The 21,009-nt window shown below is 36.1% G+C and overlaps 1 protein-coding gene across 3 annotated transcripts in view; it reads left to right on the top strand.

Moving 5' to 3' along the window:
• The window catches only part of car (vacuolar protein sorting-associated protein 33A), a 396,220-nt gene that overhangs the window by 143,788 nt on the left and 231,423 nt on the right, over positions 1-21,009 (top strand). For all 3 annotated transcript variants that reach the window (XM_090391677.1, XM_090391678.1, XM_090391679.1), the window contains exon 7: positions 7,871-8,045. In XM_090391677.1, coding sequence (XP_090247803.1) covers positions 7,871-8,045 — 175 coding nt within the window. The remainder of the gene's footprint in view (positions 1-7,870; positions 8,046-21,009) is intronic.

The following is a 21,009-nucleotide window of genomic DNA, read 5'->3' as shown; positions in this document are numbered from 1 at the left end:
ATCCAAAAGGTACAGTGTTCTGTCTTTCTTTGAGTTGCGCTATGTTGATTATGATGATCACCTTTTCTTATTTGTTGACAAATTTGCCTATACATTTCCTTGTCACCACCCTCCATGTTCCTATACCTATAGCAACATCCAGCTAATGTTGCTATATGTATGGCAACCTCTGTAATTATTTCCTGACCTACATCTCCACCTTGAGCAGGCCTAACTCCTTTGCTATAATCATTTCCTTCTTGCTTCTAATATTCAAAATTTAACTTACCTTTCCATCTCTCTTCCTCTCAGGATATTATCCTCATCCAACTCTGTCTCACTTATTCCAACAGTTTTCAGTTGAATGAATATATTAATGGAACAATTTCATTCCGTTATTTCTGGCATTGATACATAAATATAGTAATTCATTCTGGTCTATAACTAGTATTAGCCACCTCAGCAGTACCTCCTTCACACTTCCCCTTGGCTATAATTTTTCCCACATTCAGATGCTCCATTTGTATCCCAGGCTGTTCCATCCCTTTGGTGTCTCTCCACATTGAGAGGATATTAATTCACTCATACGATGTCTCTCTACCACTCTGACTCCTCCTGCTTCCATTCACAAGCACTTTTCCTGTTTGTCTTATTCTCATACGATGTCTCTCTACCACTCTGACTCCTCCTGCTTCCATTCACAAGCACTTTTCCTGTTTGTCTTATTCTAATCTCCATCATATCAAATCCATTTAAATGGAGCTCATTATTCATTTACAGTTCTCTCAAGCTCATCCATGTTCACAAATTATGCATCTTTTTCCTCGCACTGCTCTGCCAACATACTCATGATCTTTGCTCACTCTCTCATACCTGGTCAACACCTACTGTTATATTTTACTCTCCTCGGTAATCTGCTGATATCCATTCTCGCAAATGATTTGGTTGAGCAGAAGAGTTTTTCCATCACCACAACTATTAACCGTCTTGTCCACTTACTCCTCATATCCAAAACCTCTATCACCCTACCCAATCTTCCTTCTGGAAAGCAAACCTCATGAACTTTCTATCTCTTCAATAATTGAATCCCCAGACAATGCCCATCTCACAAATCGATTATTATTTCTTTCACTTGACCATCTTTCATCCTATTCTTTTGCACTCTTTCATTCATAACCTCTAGTCTTCTAATTTCATCTCTTGCCTTTATCTTAACCATCTCAGCTTTCAAGTTTTGCATGATTGTCTCACTATTTCATGCTGTCAGTTGTGCTAATTTTCTCAATATCAGTCTCACTCATGTTCATACTAGCACTTGTATCTCATTCTTCCTTCTGCTTACTACCTCTCGCATTCTTATATTCCACCACTTTCATCATATACCGTATTTTCCGGTGAATAAGACGCACTTTTTTACCTTAAAAATTCATCTTAAAAATGGGATGCGTCTTGTATAATGAAGGTAAAGATTGTTTCCTCTTTTCAAAGTCATACGCACTCCCTTTTATGTTCCAAGATCTTTGTAGGCGATTAATGGTACAATCAAATTGATGCATGATCTTCACGTGACTTCTAGTGCATCATTGGCTAAGAACGGGGAGTCCCTATTCAAGTTTCATAATATCTTATCCGAGTAATCAGTTACCGATGTTTATCAGTATTGAGTTGATGTGTTGAGATATTTTGTGTTCAGTTTGATATTTCCCCATAGATTTTAGTGATGGAAAAAAACAGGCGACATTCATATTCTTCAAGTTACAAATTGAACATGAGAATAGGGAAGCTGAAAGACATTTTGGACCTTATCCGAGTAATCAGTTACCGATGTTTATCAGTATTGAGTTGATTTGTTGAGATATTTTGTGTTCAGTTTGATATTTCCCCGTAGATTTTAGTGATGGAAAAAAACAGGCGACATTCATATTCTTCAAGTTACAAATTGCAGGTTGTAAAATATGCGGAAGAACACGGGAATAGTGAAGCTGAAAGACATTTTGGACCTCCGCCTACAGAAAAAATGATTAGAACTTGGTGTGGTCAGAAGGAGAATTTGTAGTTTGCATAATGAAAAGCGCGCGGAACATGGAAAAATTGCGAAGTGGCCAGAACTAGAGACCAAAGTTTTGAAATGGGTGCAAGAAAATCGGCAAAATGGCATTGCCATTTCAACAAAAATGATTCGTACACATGCAGTCAAAGTAGCCTGTAAACGTAACATTGATAAAATTAATGATGATAGTAAAGAGTCAGATGACAGTGACATGGGTTTTGCAGGTTTCTGAAAGGTCAGTTTACTATTTAAAATTGCCTATTATTTTATCCATTTTTTTTTTTTAAATCATACTTTAAAGTTTAGGTTTTTTCCAGAAAATTGTATTAAATTTCTTGGGCACGTCTTATACATAGGAGCATCTTATACACCGGAAACTACGGTATATTATTTACTCCACATTTCCTGTTCTCATTCATGGAAAAGCATGCACACAAATTATACTCTAGGTATCATGCCACTTCAAAAAAAAATACACACTATTCACATTATTCATCTTGGAGAAAAACATTCTTGATACAAATATTATTATTGCTACTAATGACATTATACCAGTAATGATGTCATTCATAGCAATAGGACATTGTTAAATCAGATTGAGGTTGTTTTGTGAAAACCATTTTGCCCAAGTGTGAAAACTGATGTAAACATAAATTGGTAAAAATAAATAAATAATGAGCAAGCAAGAATGAGTGTTAGTTGGAACATAGCGACAGGAATGCATTAGGTGAAATAATTCCCTAGTCATCATCAAATTCCTGCCATGTACCCTCAAGGGGTGTACAGGATATGATAGTATTACATGAAAAAAATTACATCATTATTAATTTCCTATCTACAATTTTCCTCCAAATCAGTCTGTTACTTGTCAACACTCCAATATTATCAGATCTTATATTTCTATCGTCTAAAGCACTTTGTACCGTGTCAATCCACCTATATCTTGGTCTTCCTCTCAGTCGTTTTCCTGCCAACCTGGCAGAGAACACTTGTTTTGCTAATCTTTCCTTGCCCATTCTGTTTAAGTGACCATACCACCTGAGATTAGCTCTGCTAACACATTCCTGGATGCTGACAATGTCAAGTTCTTTCCTAATATCCTAGTTTTTAATATGATACTGCCATTGATGCCATCTGTTCACGCCTATAATCTTTCTCAGGACTCTCATATCTGCAGTCTCTAGTCTTTGGTCAAGTGTTTTACTTCTGACCCAGCTCTCAGATCCATAAGTTAAAACTGGTTTGAACACTGTCTTGTATACAGCTAATTTAGTGTTCCGACTAATTTCTCTCTTATTCCATATGAATTTATTCAATTGACTACCCACCATACCAGCTTTGCTGATTCTGTTGTCTATTTCTATATTTAATTTACCATCTTCAGTAAAAATCGTGCCTAAATAGCTGAAATGTTTTACTTGTTCCACAGGTTCTCCATTCACAACACAGTTGACATTTTCAATGATTCTGCCTATTTTCATTGTCTTTGTCTTTTTATTGCTGACCTTCATACCATATCTATTACAACAGCTATTCAATTTAGTCAGAGAATCTTGCAGACTTGTAGCGGATTTATTTAGAAGTATAACATCATCTGCATAAAGCAAAGAGCTGACATTAACATCTCCAATTTTGATATCATTTTTAATACCACTTTCCTTCATAATGTGATCCATATAGATAATGAATAACAGAGGGGATAATGTATCACACTAGATTTAACATTAAACCATCTTCCTGTACTTCCTTCAATTCTAACTGCTGACTTACAACTCAAATAAAGACTAAGTATTGCTTGATATAATGCCTCATTGACACCATATAACTGCAGCGTATTGAATAGCTTCTCTCTTAGCACCTTGTCATATGCCTTCTCCAAATCGACAAAACTTAAATACAGATCTTTGTTATATTCCAATGCTTTCTCGACTATTTGTCGTAAAGTGAAGATCTGATCCTGACAGCCTCTATTTGGCCTGAATCCAGCTTGTTCTTCACCAAGCTTTTCTTCCACAATTCTTCTCAACCGTTTCTCAAGTATACTTGCATAGATCTTGCCAGGAACACTAAGTAGGGAAATACCTCTGTAATTCTCACATGCAGTTTTATTTCCCTTTTTATATATGGGTAATATGAGAGCTCTACTCCAATCATCGGGAATTCGTCCCTCTGTCCAGGCTTTCTGAACTATGCAGTGCAGCCACTGTAAGACTCTTATACCACTGTAAAAATAATCATATTAAAAATTCTGAATATTTTTACGTATTAATTTTGCTTGTTAGTTTTGTTTTCATACATGCAGTGTCTGCACTTGTGATGTGCTCGTTATGAAAATATTATGTTAGAAGTAATATGTAAAAAAAAAAGTAAAAATATTGAAGTACTTACTTAATTGATTATTTGTATTATTTATAAGAAAGTTTGTTGTGTTTTTAAATGTTGAATTTTGTGTTTATGAAAGACTTTCTTCAGTGCTGGTGGATACAGCGAGTCAGCCATATTTTTACAATGCGTAGTTTCTGACGTTGTTGAAGTGCGCATGCTCCCGGAGTGAACTTGATGTTTGATTGACAGCTGACAAGAAAAGCGTTGCGTATCCAAGTTACAGTTGTAAACAAGAGAGCGTTCGGAAAGTTTTTAGAACACTGGCCGAGGAATATTCAAGTTGGGAGGAACTTGATTTTTTGTGTGCGGCAGTTAAAAGGAAATTTTATATTGTATTCCGAAAAAGGAATAGTGGAAATAATATGTTTCAAGAAAGAATAAGTACAGAAGAAAAAGGAAATCTTGAAACTAAGTTTTTATAAACTGGCCGAAGAATATTCAAGTTAGAAGGAACTTGATTTTTTTGTGTGCGGCAGTTAAAAGGAAATTTCATATTGTATTCCGAAAAAGGAATAGTGGAAATAATATGTTTCAAGAAGGAATAAGTACAGAAGAAAAAGGAAATCTTGAAACTAAGTTTTTATAAACTGGCCAAGATATATTCAAGTAGGAAGGAACTTGATTTTGTTTTGTGTGAGGCAGCAAAAAAAGAATTTTAAAGGGATCCTAAAAAATGAAGTACAGAACCTTGTAACTTCTGGAAAGAGCTTTAACAGGAAGAGAATAAGACTATGAACATTTTTTTTTGTGATTGTAAAAAAAAGGTGTTTTGTCTTAAGAGTAAGTTTATATTTTTTTTATAAGGCCTTGGATCCATATAATTTGTAGTTGTAGTTATGTATTTTTACTAGAAGTGTATATATGTTGTTTTAAGTTTTATTAAATGTGTTTATTTTGTACTTGGTATTGAGTCAATGATTAGTTGGATTCTGAAAGAGTGAGTTAAAGTCATTGCACCAATTGGAGTGAACTCTTTGTGCAAATATAATAACATATAGGGACACTCGGAGTCAAAAATAAAAATAATTGTTAGTAAATGAAATATTATAATACACATTATAGATAAACAAGGCGCAGCCTATATATAGGATAAATTCATTGAATATTAACAATGGCACATATTATAGGATAATTCATTAAATATTAACAATGGCGCAGTCGCCTACAGGATAAATAAATTCATTGAATATTAACACCACCATACTTCAGCATTTCTGGTCGAATATCATCTACTCCTGCTGCCTTACCACATTTCAAGCCTTTGATGGCTTTTTCTACTTCAATTATGGATATGTATTCCTGACTGCATGCCTGGTCAGTGTTTTTTACCACTGTGCTGTTATCACTGCTTGTTTCATTTAGCAGTTTTTCAAAGTAATTACTCCATACTTCAAGGATATCTTTTCTCCCATTTTCATGTCACCTTTATCATCTCTAATTCCTTTTATAGCACTCTTTCCTCCATTCTTAAGCTTCAACAACCTCCAGAATATTTTGCCACCTTCTTGATATTTATTTTCTATATTCTTTCCAAAGTCCTCCCATGACTTTTGTTTAGCTGGTTTTACAGAGTGTTTAGCATTCTTGCATTTGTCTCTATATTCTCTAAGAGCACAAGCTGACTTATTTGACAGGAACTTTTGGTATGCTTTCTTCTTTTCCTTCACTGCCTCTTTAACCTCCTGTGTCCACCAAGGAGTTCTGATTTTTTTTATCCTTACAAACAACCTCACCACATGCCTCTTTGGCAGAATCAATCAACGTTTTCTTCAGAGTTTGCCACTGAATCTCCAAGGTTTGATTCCTGTTCTCAAACTCTTTCATTTTTCCTTCAATAATCATTGTGTATTTTAGTCTACAGCTCACATCTGAGAGCTGCTCAACTTTTATTCGCTTTAAAACTTTCTTACATGTTATTCTTTTCAATATGAAATTCAATTTTATCCTGCTCAAGACTAAATAGTGATCACTTCCAATTTCAAATCCTCTGTACACTCTGGTGTCCTGCACCAGGGAGAAAACATCACTATCAACAATAACATAGTCAATGAGACTTTTCTTATTCCTAGCCTCTTCTCTCCATGTGAATTTGTGCACATTTTTATGTTGGAACATGGTGTTAGTAATAACCAGTCCATGTCCTGAGCAGAAATCCAACAGATATTTGCCATTATTATTAGCTTTGCTCTTTTCTCCAAATTTTCCCAAAATATTTTTGTATGTCTCACAATCATTTCCTACTCTGCTATTTAGATCCCCAACAAGGACCAATTTTTCATTGTGTCAGTTGCTTTTTCTAAAGCCTCAAAAAAATTCCTCCACTTCTACCTTAGTAGAACCTTCTGTGGGACCATAGGCACAAATAAGTCTCATTGTCCAGTTCCCCATTCTCATATTTGCCCACATTACTCTACTTGAGACTGACTGCCATTCAAGAAGATTAGCCTCGTATTTTGTGTTGAATACTATGGCTACTCCTTCTTTTCCTTGATTGTCATTGCCTGAATATAACATTTTGTATATATTGCTCAGAAAGATCTCACCAGTTTTGGTCTTTTTTGTTTCAGTCACCCCAATTATGTCGATCTGGTACTTATCTAATTCCTCAGCTAGCTCCATTTCTTTGCCATTCAGGCTTCTTACGTTGATTGTACCGATCTTTAACTCTGGTGATGTTGAGTTGGGGTTTATTTTCAGATTTGTTCCAGTAGCTGACTTTTCGCTGTTCGCCCTGGTTCCCTGGCGAAAACAACGGGGGCCTTGTTTAACCGGGCGACGCCCCAGCCGGCATGAAATTTTGTCATGTTGTACCATCATTCTATATTTTGGTTTAACCAATAAGAATACAATTTGGTCGGCTAAATCCCAAATTGCCAGCCCATCCTCGTCCGTTCAGTATCCAAGTAGATACCCAACAGGGTGCACCACGAGAAGGTGAGGATTGGACATTAGGTCAGAAGCGCTGGTCGGTTCTCCGCATTCCTTTAAAGGCTATGTGGAGGTCTCCTCTCAGTTATACAGCTTTGACCCTTAAGCACCCCTTAATTCCCTAGTTAGTATAATAAATAAATACATAAAATAGTAGAAAGTTACTCTATTCATTATTACTTCAGTAAGTCAAAAAGTAATAATATATCTAGTTATTTATTAGTATGATTATTTTTATTTTTTCATTTTTATGAATATAGAAAGCATTAGAATTAAAAAGAAAAAAAAAAGCAGTCTTGAAAACAAAATGAGCCAGTGAATTTCAGAACCAGCTGGCTGTTCTCACATTTTTAATAATATCCTAGCAATGTGAAGATTTTACTATTTACCATTTATTCCATGTCCATGGAATAATTGATAATATAGTAAATAGTAGTAATAAGTAATGTAAATTTTAACACCTTAAGTGTTCTGCATATTAATTAAGAATATGACCATTGATTACACTTTTTCTATTTTGTTTAATAGAGTGTTTTCGAGATAATAACGAAGATGAGAAGAGAACATTCAGGAAAAGATCCACAGATTCCTCCCCAAATTGATAATCTTCTCATGTTAGATCGTTCTGTTGATCTTCTAACTCCATTAGCAACACAGCTAACTTATGAAGGATTGTTGGATGAAATATATGGAATTCATCATAGTAAGATTTGTTTTTAGGTAATAGTAAGCTGTAGGTTTTTTGTAAGCTTGAAATTTTGTATAAAAAATTAATCAGCTAAACAAAAAATAATTAAGAAGTGAAGAGTATATTAAAAAAGTTCATTGAAATAGGCTCTGGGGCACTCACTTCACAACAGTCATTACCAGTAACAATGAGTATTAACTGTAGAGAATTTGTAGTGACAGAATAGCTTTTTTATCATGATAATTTATGATGAATTTTCTTTGTAACAGTATTGTACCAGTGGAATGTCAAGTGGTTTTTTTTTTTTTTTTTGTAATAGTGAGTTTGTTATTAATCGTGTTTGCTTAAGAGAGTAAACTGAATCTCATAAACAAGACAACAGAAATAGAAAGTTGCTTCTGCTATGGAATTGTACAGCTAAAGAGAATTCCATATATGTTTGCAGGGATTCTGATTCGGTGGTTTTGCTGGTATAACAATAAGAGGTGTAACTGTAAGAATGCTTTTGGTTTCCAAGGACTTGTCATCTGTACATTAAAATATCCCAGGTCTTTTTTTTTTTTTTTTTTTTTTTTTTTACATATGCCCAAAAGATTGCATAGCATTTCAGCAAGACATACACACACATACATACCAAAGGCTTTTCAGATAATGACAGATCTACCACCATCTGGAATTCATAAAGATAACATATTTGAATGTTCATCCAAGCACTGATATGGTTGTGAGTGTTTGATTACATTACCATGGATTACCAGAAATTTTAATCTGTCACATTACTTAACCTTCTGCCATTGATCAACACTCAGAAATCTATGGTACTGGCTTTACTTCTTGTTATTTATTATATAAATTTTCATCCAGGCTAAACAAAATATCAGGGTTAACCTTAGGTCCTGATGACTGGTTTATGTCGAAACTAGTCATCAGGTCCTGATGGTATCCTTCCTTTAGTGCTGAAAATCATTAACACTAGAATCAACACACCTAACCTTTTCTCCACCATCATCATCAAATTCTTGACATGTGCCCTCAAGGGGTATACAGGATATGATAGTACTACATGAAAAACTTACATCACCACTAACTTCCTATCTACAATTTTCCTCCAAATCAATCTGTTACTTGTCAAGACTCCAATAATATCAGATCTCATATTTTTGTCTTCTAAGGCACTTTTGACTGTATCAGTTCACCTATATCTTAGTCTTCCTCTGGGTATTTTTCCTGCCACCCTTGCAGAGAACACTTATTTTGCAAATCTTTCCTTTCTTTTCCCATTCTGTTTAAGTGACCATACCACCTGAGATTACTCTGCTAATACATTCCTGGATGCTAACGATGTTAAGTTTTCTAATATCTTTGTTTTTAATATGATATTGCGATTGATACATCTGTTCATGCCCCTAATCTTTCTCAGGACTCTCATATCTGCAGTCCCTCAGATCCATAGGTTGAAATTGATTTGAACACTGTCTTGTATACAGCTAATTTATTCAGTTGACTGCCTATCATACCAGCTTTGTTGATTCTGTTGTCTATTTCCATATTTAATTTACTATCTTCACTAAAAATCATTCCTAAGTAGCTGAAATGTTTTACTTGTTCTATAGGTTTATCATTCAGGATACAGTTGATGTTTTCATTGTCTTTGTCTTGTTATTGCTTCTTTCATACCATATCTATTACAATAGCTATTAAATTTAGTCAGGGAATCTTGCAGACTTGTACCAGATTTATTTATAAGTATAAATAAAGAGCTGAGATTAACATTTCTAATTTTGATATCAGGTTTAATACCACATTCCTTCATAATGTGATCCATATAGATAATGAATAACAGAGGGGATAATGTACATCATTGTCTGACAGCAGATTTAGCATTAATCCATCTTCTTGTATTTCCATCAATTCTAACTGCTGACTTAAACTCAAATAAAGACTAAGTATTGCTTGTTACACGAGGGCTGTTCGATAAGTCCGTGCAAAGTTGAAGAGATGGCGCCACCAGTACGTATCAAGGTTATTTTTAGTTGCTGGCAACTATTGGAGGATCACACACTAAGTTTCAGTCAGATAGAACTATTACTCTGTGTTTGTAGTAGCAAGGCTTATACATTGGTTAGACATAACTGGTAATTAGTTTACGGAATTAACAACGTAAATGAAGTATATTAATTAAAGGTAACTTAAATGAATCACTTCTATATTTCGGCAACGTCACATTGCCATCTTCAGGAACATAAAGATATGGTATGTGCACTCAGGAACTAACACAAAGCAAATGAGGAAGAAAGCAAGAAACTAATATTGTTCCTAAAGTCCTAATGGTGCCCTCTTGCGGGCTAATTTGGTAGTCTTGGCAGTTGGGCTGAAGTTCTCATAATGAAAGTCTCCCAAATTTGGGGCAGTTTCATGCACCCAAATTTGTTGAGGTTAGGACTGTTTTTTAGAGCTGCTGAAGATTCTATGAATAATCTTTCGTATTTAAACTTGCTGCGATGAATTATTTTTGTTTTCTTCCAACGAATTTTATGGTGGGTATCTAAGGCATGGTCTGCCAACCCAGAGCGGCTGTACTGGTGAAAAAGGATGTAGTCTTGGTGTTCTGAAATCCTGATATTTGTTGTTCTGCCTGTTTGGCCAAAGTAGGACAATTTGCAGCTGCAAGGGACCTGGTATACACCAGGTAGGTCTAGGGGAAGTGGTTGGTTTTTGGTAGAGCAGATAAGGGATGCCAACTTTTTATATGGTCTGTAACAGGAAGTAAAGTCATATTTTTTGAGGATATTGGTTATTTTCTCAGAGGTGCCCTGGATGTAGGGGATGGTGATAGACTTGGTGTAATCTTTATTGTGGAGGGGTTGTGGTTTACAGGTTTTAGTATTTTTGGGGGTTATAGCCGTTGGCTAAGAAAGTGTTGAGGATGTGGTTTAGTTCAATAGTCGGGGCCTTGTCATCTGAGCAGATTAATTTTGCCCTGTTATATAGTGTTTTTATCACCCCATATTGTTGTGGGGGGGGGGGGGATTGCTGGTGAATGTATCGGCCAGTATGGGTGGGTTTTCTGTAAACAGAGAAAACCAAAGATCCATTAAGCTGGCGGGTGATTAAAGTGTCTAGGAAGGGAAGGGTGTTGTTTTCTCTGTTTCTAAGGTGAACTGGACTCTGGGGTGTTGATTATTTAAGTGTGTTAGGAAGGAGTGGAGTGTGTCTGAGCCATGTGGCCAAATAGCAAACACATCATCCACATAACGAAGCCAAATAGTGGGTTTTTGTGGGGCGGAGTTTAAGGCTTTCTCTTCAAATGTCTCCATAAAGAAATTGGCCAAGGGTGGGGAAAGTGGTGAACCCATGGCTGTCCCCTCTATCTGTTTGTAGAACTTTCCTTGCCAAACGAAATAGCCTGAGTTCATTGTGAACTGAAATAGGGCTGAGATATCGGGAGGAAACTTGGCTTGGATGAGCTCAAGGGTTTCTTTGAGTGGGACATTAGTGAATAGGGAGGTGACGTCAAAACTGAGAATTATGTCAGTGTGTTGGAGTGTGAGGTTTTCTATACTGGCTTTAAAGTGGGCTGAGTTTTTTATGTGTGATGGTGTGTTGCCAGTGTAGTGTGTGAGCGTTTTGGCTAAATGTTTGGCTAATTTATATGTGGGGGAATCAATGCCATCCACTATGGGACGCAATGGCACATTTTGTTTATGTATTTTTGGGAGTCCATATAATCGGGGGGGGGGTCTAGAGTTATAAGGTTTAAGTTTGTTGGTGACTTCCACAGGCCAAGAAGTGACTTTCTTAAGGAGTCTGTGGAGAGTTCTAATCTGAGAGCTGGTCTGATTGTATTCAGTGGGGAGGTAAGTAGTACGGTCTAGTACTAACGCATTTAGCTTACCTTTGTAGTCTTTTTGATTGAGTACCACAGTGGCGCTTCCCTTATCAGCTTTGGTGATTACTATTTTTTTGTTGTTTTTCAATTCTTGTAGGGCTGCATATTCGTTTTTGGATAAGTTGGTTTTTGGAGGTTTGGCTTTCATCGCAGCAAGTTTAAATACGAAAGATTATTCATAGAATCTTCAGCAGCTCTAAAAAACAGTCCTAACCTCAACAAATTTGGGTGCATGAAACTGCCCCAAATTTGGGAGACTTTCATTATGAGAACTTCAGCCCAACTGCCAAGACTACCAAATTAGCCCGCAAGAGGGAACAATATTAGTTTCTTGCTTTCTTCCTCATTTGCTTTGTGTTAGTTCCTGAGTGCACATACCATATCTTTATGTTCCTGAAGATGGCAATGTGACGTTGCCGAAATATAGAAGTGATTCATTAAAGTTACCTTTAATTAATATACTTCATTTGCGTTGTTAATTCCGTAAACTAATTACCAGTTACTCTGTGTTTGGTGTTCATTTGAATTGATCAAGTACCATGATTTGTGAAAAATGGATGAGAAGAATTTCGTGTAGTGATTAAACATTACTTTTTGAGAGGCAAAACAGCTCAGGAAACCAAAGCTAAGCTTGACAACGTTATGGTGAGTCTTCACCTTCGATTAGAACAGTTTATAAGTGGTTTAGTAACTTTCGAAGTAGCCATATGAGCACAAGTACGCTGAACGTTCTGGACGCCCTGTTGAGGTCTGTTTGATCTTGAATGGGGACTCTTTCAACAAAAAGTCATTCATTCAAGATTTAACAAGAAACACAATTCTGAGCTAGAAATGTTTGCACTATTGGTTAAGTAAGAAAAATATAAAAGAAAACCTGTTACAATTACCTTAGAAAGAAGTAAAGTTGAGGAGAAAATTGTATGTCTAAATAGAATTATATTGTTAAAATTATTGATGTCTAAATTATACTGTGTAAGAATGTAAATCTAAGTGCAAACAAAGGTTCAAAGGTTGCTAGCTAGCTGCCTACAATGACGTAACGGCGAAACAGAAGCGTTCGTGGAAGGTGAGCTGAACTCGCATTCGGCGAAATGAGCGCTCTTCAAGGAGCAGAAGTGTGATGCAATCGCGTAGGGGCAAATAGGAGAGCATAGTGAGAGATCCTCCATTACAAAAAGAGGGCGCTAAAAAGAAGAATAAAAAGCGAGTACACTTGGGTTTGAACCCCCCCGTTTTTTCTGTTCCTGTTTTCTCGTGTGGACAAGCAGAGTGCTGACCGATCGACGGCGCCTGAAGTAATCTCCTTCCCGGTTGCTAGCTGAATGAGTCGGGCATGCTATACGTGAGCTGACGCAGACACCAACTAGGGCCATCAGTAAAAGTTTACCGATGCGAAACAGCGGAATAAGTTCCCCAAAAAGGACGGCTGAGATGACGATATCGATCCAGTAGATGAGCGTTTATACGGCAAAGTGCAAGGATGGCGATTTGCGTTGATCAGCATAACCTCCACGTGGACGCGACTCGATAAAGCAGAAAAACATCTGACTACAAAGGACGGACGAAAAGAAACGTGATATCCTCTCAGGACACTGGTAATGTACAGTAAATTCCTTATTTCTTGTAATGATTAGTATTGGGACAAAGAGAGAAGAATGGATTTCTAATTGAGAAGAAAAAGAACTTTTAAGTGACTTTAGTGCTCAGTAACACGTTAATCTAATCATATTGGACTAGTAGTCTGAAAGCCTGAGAGTATGCAACACTTAGTTGAATGTGAATTGCCCTTTGTTAGCAAGTTTTACTTAGAATTCTGCATTACTATTTCATGATAAATATGTGCTTTACTTAATCTAGAGATGTAAAGTTAGAGTGTTTAGATAATTGTTCCTTACTCAGCTAATGAATGAGAATTCTGATATGACATATCTTGATATGTAAAAGTTTATTGTATGAAATTTGATAATTAATAAACATGTTTTTTCTATGTAAGTCTGAGTTTGTCTGAGCATGAGATTGAAATTACCACTCGCTAAAGTTCGAACCTGTGAATAAGGGGAAATTAAAGAAAGTTTAGGCCATGACTGTAATGTTGAAGTTTCTATAGGCACTTAATACTTTAATAAGATTAGGTAATACTTAAACTCTGGGAAGGTTTCTTTGTACAAGAACTCTTCTGTAGTAGGACTCTGGCTGGCACAGCTAAAATAAATAAATTTTGTCAGAGTTCCGAATGGAGAAGCGGCTCCAGTGAGATAGGTTAGAGATTTCAGGCTTAGTTGGTAGACAAGGATTTAAGATAGAAAATTAACAAGAAAGTGACGCCACGCACAGACGAAGAAGAAGACATAACAGGTCACTACTCCAGATATTATTGAAAAATGCATGATATGATGATCGATGATAGAAGAGTGATGGTACATGAAATTGCTAAGGCTGTGGGCATCTCAAATGACCGCGTACATAACATTTTATATGAACGTTTACATGTGAGAAAACTATCTGCATGATGGGTTTCGCATTTACTCACACTGGATCAGAAGCATCAACGTGAACTGTTGCAAGGACAGCTTGAAGCTGTTTCAACGGAATCCAGAGGGTTTTTGGCTTCGTTTTGTAACAGTGGACGAAACATGGATTCATCACTACCAGCCTGAAATTTTATCTTCACTTTGGCAGTTAATATTTCGTGGTCACTGTCAAAATCAAAGCTCCTTAATGTTCGTACATTATTTACTGATCTTTTCCATTGTTTGTTTATGATGATATAGTCTATGCAGTTCTTTATATTACCATCTGGGGATGTCCACGTATATTTATTATTAGGGCATTGATATAACATCAGCTGATACTATTTGTCAGTCCCATATACAAACTATATAAAGAACCAAGCTAATTAACTAGTGGCTGTCATCATGCCAATAAGCTGAGAAATAAATTGCACAAGATTTAGCCTGAAATTAAGCATTGGCAGTCAAATGAACATTGAAACAGAAGAAATGAAGTTTCTCTTGCTAGACTCCTCATAGCTCACAGTTGTCTTACACATTCTTATCTTTAGACGCATGATGAGCCACCTATATATGTGTGTTTAGTAAGTGTGTGCAGACTAGATTTTTTGCATGGTTGAGTGGTGAACAAGTGGATTGGATTGCCAGAATTAGTTGTAAGTGCTCTGACAGTAAATGAGTTTAAGGAGAGGTATTATAGGTTTTGTGTGTATAAATATTAGTGTTGGTCTCCCATGATAAATCTCTGGTCTCTGTGGAGATACTGTATAATAATGATAATAATATGTCAATGATGCAGCATGCATCTAGTCATTTATCGTGTTCTGGTGGAGTCCCAGTACTTCACTCTTGAAAGGAATGATTAATCTGGCCGAGCTATATACACTTAGGCAGATCTTATCAGACTTATCTACAAATTGCATGAAGTTTTAACTTTTTACAAAGAATTCATTTAAGTTAAGGGGATAAAAATCCCTTATTGATTTTCAGCCAGTAAGCGAAACTAAGATCGAAAACTACGATCTGTAACGTTTCATGCCGACGAACTGGCAGCGTATCCAAGCGTAAGTGACCACTTGGTAGTGCCACACCACGGCAACTCGTTGCAAAGGTGGAGCAAGCTCCCTCACTGTTCTTGATATTTTCTCATAATGTAAAACACACAGCTCTTAAGAGATGTAGTACTGTTTTACATTATGAGGAGAGGTCACTACCCAGACCGGTTTCAACCTTTTTTGAGGTCTCATCAGTGAGTAGCTAGACCTAGAATATCAGAGTTTAAGTGAAGAAAACTTGCATACTTTTGTATGCAAGTTAAGGGGTATATAAGTTAAGGGGATAAAAAATCAATAAGGGATTTTTATCCCCTTAACTTATATCAACCTCGCCAGAAAAAAATAGCCGTTTGGCTTTTCATCCTAAAGAATTCATTTATTTGATTAACAAATTTGATCATAAATTCTATTTATGTTTAGATACTGCATTGTTTAATTTTATTTTTTAAAATTTACTTTTTGCTTGTAACATGTTATTTAATAATTTATCTCATTATTACTATTTATTGTTACCTTGAGTGTTGCTATGGGTAACACTAATTAATTGTTAAGCTCTATCCTTTGCCTGTAGGTAATTGTTGAAGAAGTTAAATCCTGATGCCTGGATTTCCAGACACCATTTAGTGTTAAACCATGGTTTTCATTGAGGGATCCCCATTAGTGAAAAAACTGCTATACATGCATACTTAATATGTTGAGTTATCTTCTAAATACTGCAATGTAGCTTTATCCCAGTCATCCATGTGATTAGTAGCTTAAGTATAAGTTAGCCAAGAAAACCATTCTTCTCTTTTATGGTTTGCATCATTATTTACATAGTCCTTTTTCTCAATTCAGAACTTTGTCTCATCTTATATAGGCTAAACCACATTTTATTATTGTTATTATTTGCCATGACCTCTGGGGAATTTAGGATGCATCAAACAGTGGCAGTTATACATCGCCCACACTGTCACATCTTCTCTTAAAGTCATTCACACCAGATGCACTCACTACTTCAAAGGTAAACTGTTCAACTCGCTCACTGTCTCTGTGAGAGAAAAATCGAGCTTTCACCCCTTTCTTAAACACACACAAACTTAACTTTCACATATGCCTCCTTGTCCTCAACTCACCTTCCATATAACAAAAAATTTCATTAGCTGATAACCTATAAAACCCTGTCAGAAGTTTATAGATCTTTATCATATTGTCCCTCTTTCTCTTTTTTATAAGTGTCTGCAGCCCACAAACTCTCAATCTGTCCTTGTAATCTATCTACATTCCATAATCCTGATATGTCTTCTTTGTACCAGTGTTACCCACAGCTCTTTACCTCTCCAAAACCTGTAAACCAACTACTGTGCGTAGTAGTAGTTTAGATGAGATTATATCAAGCCTTATAAAGAATCAAATGACTTATAACGTTACAATAAAGTCTTGTTGTTTTGTTTTGTTTGTCTTGTTAATTGCATGTTAGTCGGTAGTGAAGAAAATACATCATATCTACTACTCGAAATTGTGTCAATAGTGTAGATTATTTTTTTTTTTTTACTACATTTGTGGCAGCTTTACTCTTCCCAGTCAAAGGACAGATATCATCGATTTCGTTAAGAAAGTGTACTTTGCATACTTTGATGTAAAAATTGCAGATCAGGACAAGTCATGGGCTCCAAATAAAGTGTGTAAGTCGTGTAGAAAATTTACGACTGTGGAGCAAGGGAAAATGCCAAAAATTAGCTTTTGGCATTCCAATGATTTGGCGCCAACCGAAAAATCACGTAGATGATTGCTATTTTTGTTTAGTTCAGACTCCTGGTTATAATAAGAAGAATAAGAAAAAAATTGTGTATCCAAATCTCGACTCAGCAATCCGGCCAGTTGCTCATTCCAATGAAATAGCCGTGCCAATTTATAAAGGACTTCCTTTACTTGAGAACGAGCATGGGATATGCCAGATGTTCTTGAGGAGCAAGACCTGGATGTTGATTTAGACAATGAAAATTTAATTTCTAGTTCTGGACCGCAACATTTTACTCAAGCGGAATTGAATGACTTAGTAAGAGATTTGGGCCTATCAAAGGAATCATCGGAATTGTTAGCTTCAAGATTAAATGAAAAAACTTACTGGAGCAAGTTACGAAGATAACTTTTTATCGTAGCAGGGAAAGTAATCTTGTACAATATTTTAAACACGAGTGTGGGTTTGTTTACTGTAACAATGTGTCAGGTTTACTAACTGAAATGAGTGTTGTACAATATCATCCAAATGAGTGGCGTTTATTTATCGACAGTTCAAGCAGAAATGTCAAGTGTGTCTTACTACACAATGGGAATGTATATGGCTCAATTCCTATTGGCTATTCAGTCCACTTAAAGGAAACATATGAGGACATTAAAAAGGTTCTGAAGTTATTAAAATATACAGACCATAACTGGATCATCTGTGTGGATCTTAAAATGGTGAACTTTTTACTTGGCTTTCAAAGAGGATATACAAAGTTTCCGTGTTTTCTATGCTTCTGGGATAGTCGAGCTAGAAACCAACACTGGAGTCAGAAACATTGGCCTCTTAGAATATCCTTAAATGTTGGAGAACAGAATGTTATAAATCAACCTTTAATCGACAGAGAAAAAATCATTTTTCCATCTCTATACATCAAACTAGGTGTTATGAAGCAGTATGTTAAAGCTTTAGATTTACAAGGTGGTGACTGTTTCTAATACATATGTGAAAAATTTCCATGACTTAGTTATGAAAAAATTAAAGCCGGTGTATTTGATGGACCGCAAATTAGAACTTTAATGAGAGGCCTGGACTTCATTTATGATGGTTGCGAATAATTTTCTTGGAAGCAAAAACGCGTGCAATTACAAAGATCTAGTAGAAACAATGCTTGAAAATTTCCAGTGCCTAGATTCCAACATGAGCATAAAGCTTCATTTCCTGTACAGTCATCTTGATAGATTTCCTGAAAATTTAGATGCAGTAAGCGATGAACAAGGTGAAAGATTTCATCAAGACTTAAAAACTATGGAAGATCGGTACCAAGGAAGATGGGATTCTCACATGATAGCCGACTGCTGTTGGAGTATTCAAAGAGATTGCCAAAACAGAACACACAGCAGAAATTGCTACAAACAAATATTTATTCCCTGAAACTCGTGTAAGTAAAATTGTTATTTTTTTATAAATATCCTTGTAATTTTTAATGAATATTGTTAAGTAGTTATGTATATAATTATTGGCCTCTCTTGCATTCAAAGCACCAGTACGTGCCGTTGCAGGTTCTTACGCATTTATTCGTTTACTAACAAGCGAGAGCGGTGAGTGCTCCGATTCAGATCTGCGCACCGCTTTGAATAATAGGCTATATCTTCGGGAATTTTTCGAATTTCATGATAAAAAGTTAGGAACAGATTTTTAAAAGTACATACTTTCAGAAAATAATATTAAAAAATCGATTTTTTTGATCCTCTAAATAGTACTGCCTCCTTAAAACTATCAAAAACTTACAAATTAGCAAAAAGAAAATGCCATAGAGGGAAAAACCTGACGTGATAGAGAAAAATGGGTTTGATATTTGAAATCAGCTCACCCAAATTAGTAAACAACAAGTCTCATATAAAAGTCAGCAAAAATTGTGTTGGACTGTGTAATTATTTATTGACTTATTGTTGATATTTTGCTGGTGTTGTAACCAGCATCTTCAGAGCACAAAAACACAGTTTGTCACAGTATGCGAGAATACAACAACATGGTGTAACAAAGGGACTAGTTTAACAAAATTGTAGCAAGAACACAAAGACTAAAGTCCTAATTAGGGGCCCTCTATCTAAAAAAAAAACACAGAGAGAAAGCAGGTACTAGTTATGTCTTAAGATGACTGTCTCCAAAGTCTTAGGCAACTTTATACAGCCATATTTGTTGAGATTTGGAGTATGTTTTAAGGCTTCTGTTGCTTCTAAGAACAATCTTTCTGACTTTTAAAAGCTTCTGTGCAGCATTTTTGTTTTCTTCCAGTTGATCCTGTGTGCAGGGGTATCCAAAGCATGATCTTATAGCCCTGACTTGCCATAGTAATAGTGCCGGATGTATCTTTTATATTCACTGATGCAGATGTCCACAGTTCTTCCTGTTTGACCATAGTATGCTTGATCACATGAGCAGGGTACTTTGTATACTCCTGGATGTGATAATGGAGGGATGCTGTCCTTGGGTGAACGAATGAAAGTTGCTAATTTGAGACACGGTCTGAACACAGTGCGTAGTTGATGTTTATTGAGAATTCTGGATATCTTTCCGATATGCCTTTAATGTATGGGATGGTGTGGTGGATAATGGGAGGGGTTTCTAGGACCATTTAGTATTTTGTTTATCTTATGGGGATTATAGCCATTGGCCAAGAAGGTGTGGCGTAAATGAACCAGTTCAGCAGCAAGAGCGATTTTAAGATACCATACTGTGGAGAAGGGCGATGGTGTGATTGTTTGTGTAAATATCTCCTTGTATGTGTGGGTTTTCTAAAAACTGAGAATGATAAAGAACCATCTGGAAGATGTGTGATTAGTGTATCCAGGAAGGGCAGACAGTTATTAGCTTCCAATTCCATTGTAAAGTTGATTTTTGGATATTGGCTATTTAAATGCGCTAAGAATGTATCCAGTGTGCCTGGGCCATGTGTCCAAATAGCAAGCACATTGTCAACATAGCGTAGCCAAAGTGTTGGTTTGAGGTGGCTGTATTGATAGCCAGTTTTTTCCAGGTATGTAGAAGTTGGCTAAGGGGTGGGGCCCATAGCTATCCCATCTAATTGTTTGTATCTATATTCCCTTTCCATTTGAAATATCCTGCATGTATTGTGAATTTAAATAGTTCACATATATCGGGGGAAAGTGTGACTTTAGCAGTGGATTAGTGTTGCATTTGCGAATAGCGCGATGATATCAAAGCTCACCATTAAGTCTGAGCTTTTTAAGGTATGGTGTTCTAAAATACTTTTTAGTGGGCAGAATTTTTGACAAAGGAGGGAGAATTGTTTGTGAGAGTGGCTAGTGGCTTGGCTAAATGTCTAGCCAGTTTGTATGTGAGACTATTTATACTATCTACAATAGGGTGTACCTTGTTTATGAATTTTTGGTGCTCCATATATACTGGGTGTTTTAACATGGAAGGGCTTGAGTTTGTTTACTGTTTCTTTGGGCCATGAAGTGACTTTTTTCAGTAATTTATGCACCTTATTCTTTTGTATGTTGGTGGTATTGTGATCTATAATTTTGTATGTTGACGGATCTTGTAAAAGTGTGTGCATTTTGTTTTCATATTCTGTGTGTCCATCACCACGGTTGCGTTCCCTTTGTCTGCTTTTGTTATGATAATCTGGGTATTATTATGTAACTCTAAATTAAGGGAATAAAAATCCCTTATTATTTTACAGCCAGTATGCGAAACTCTGAGATTGAAAACTACAATCTAAGAGTTTCATGCCGAAGAACTATTGGCGAATCCAAGCGTAAGTGAACACCTGATAGTACAACACCAAGGC

Source organism: Typopeltis vanoorti, chromosome 4, assembly GCF_054136105.1.
Source record: "Typopeltis vanoorti isolate ZY-2024b chromosome 4, IOZ_Tvanoo_1.0, whole genome shotgun sequence".
NCBI classification, from domain to species: Eukaryota; Metazoa; Arthropoda; class Arachnida; order Uropygi; family Thelyphonidae; genus Typopeltis; species Typopeltis vanoorti.
This window is presented reverse-complemented; position numbering and strand designations above follow the sequence as displayed.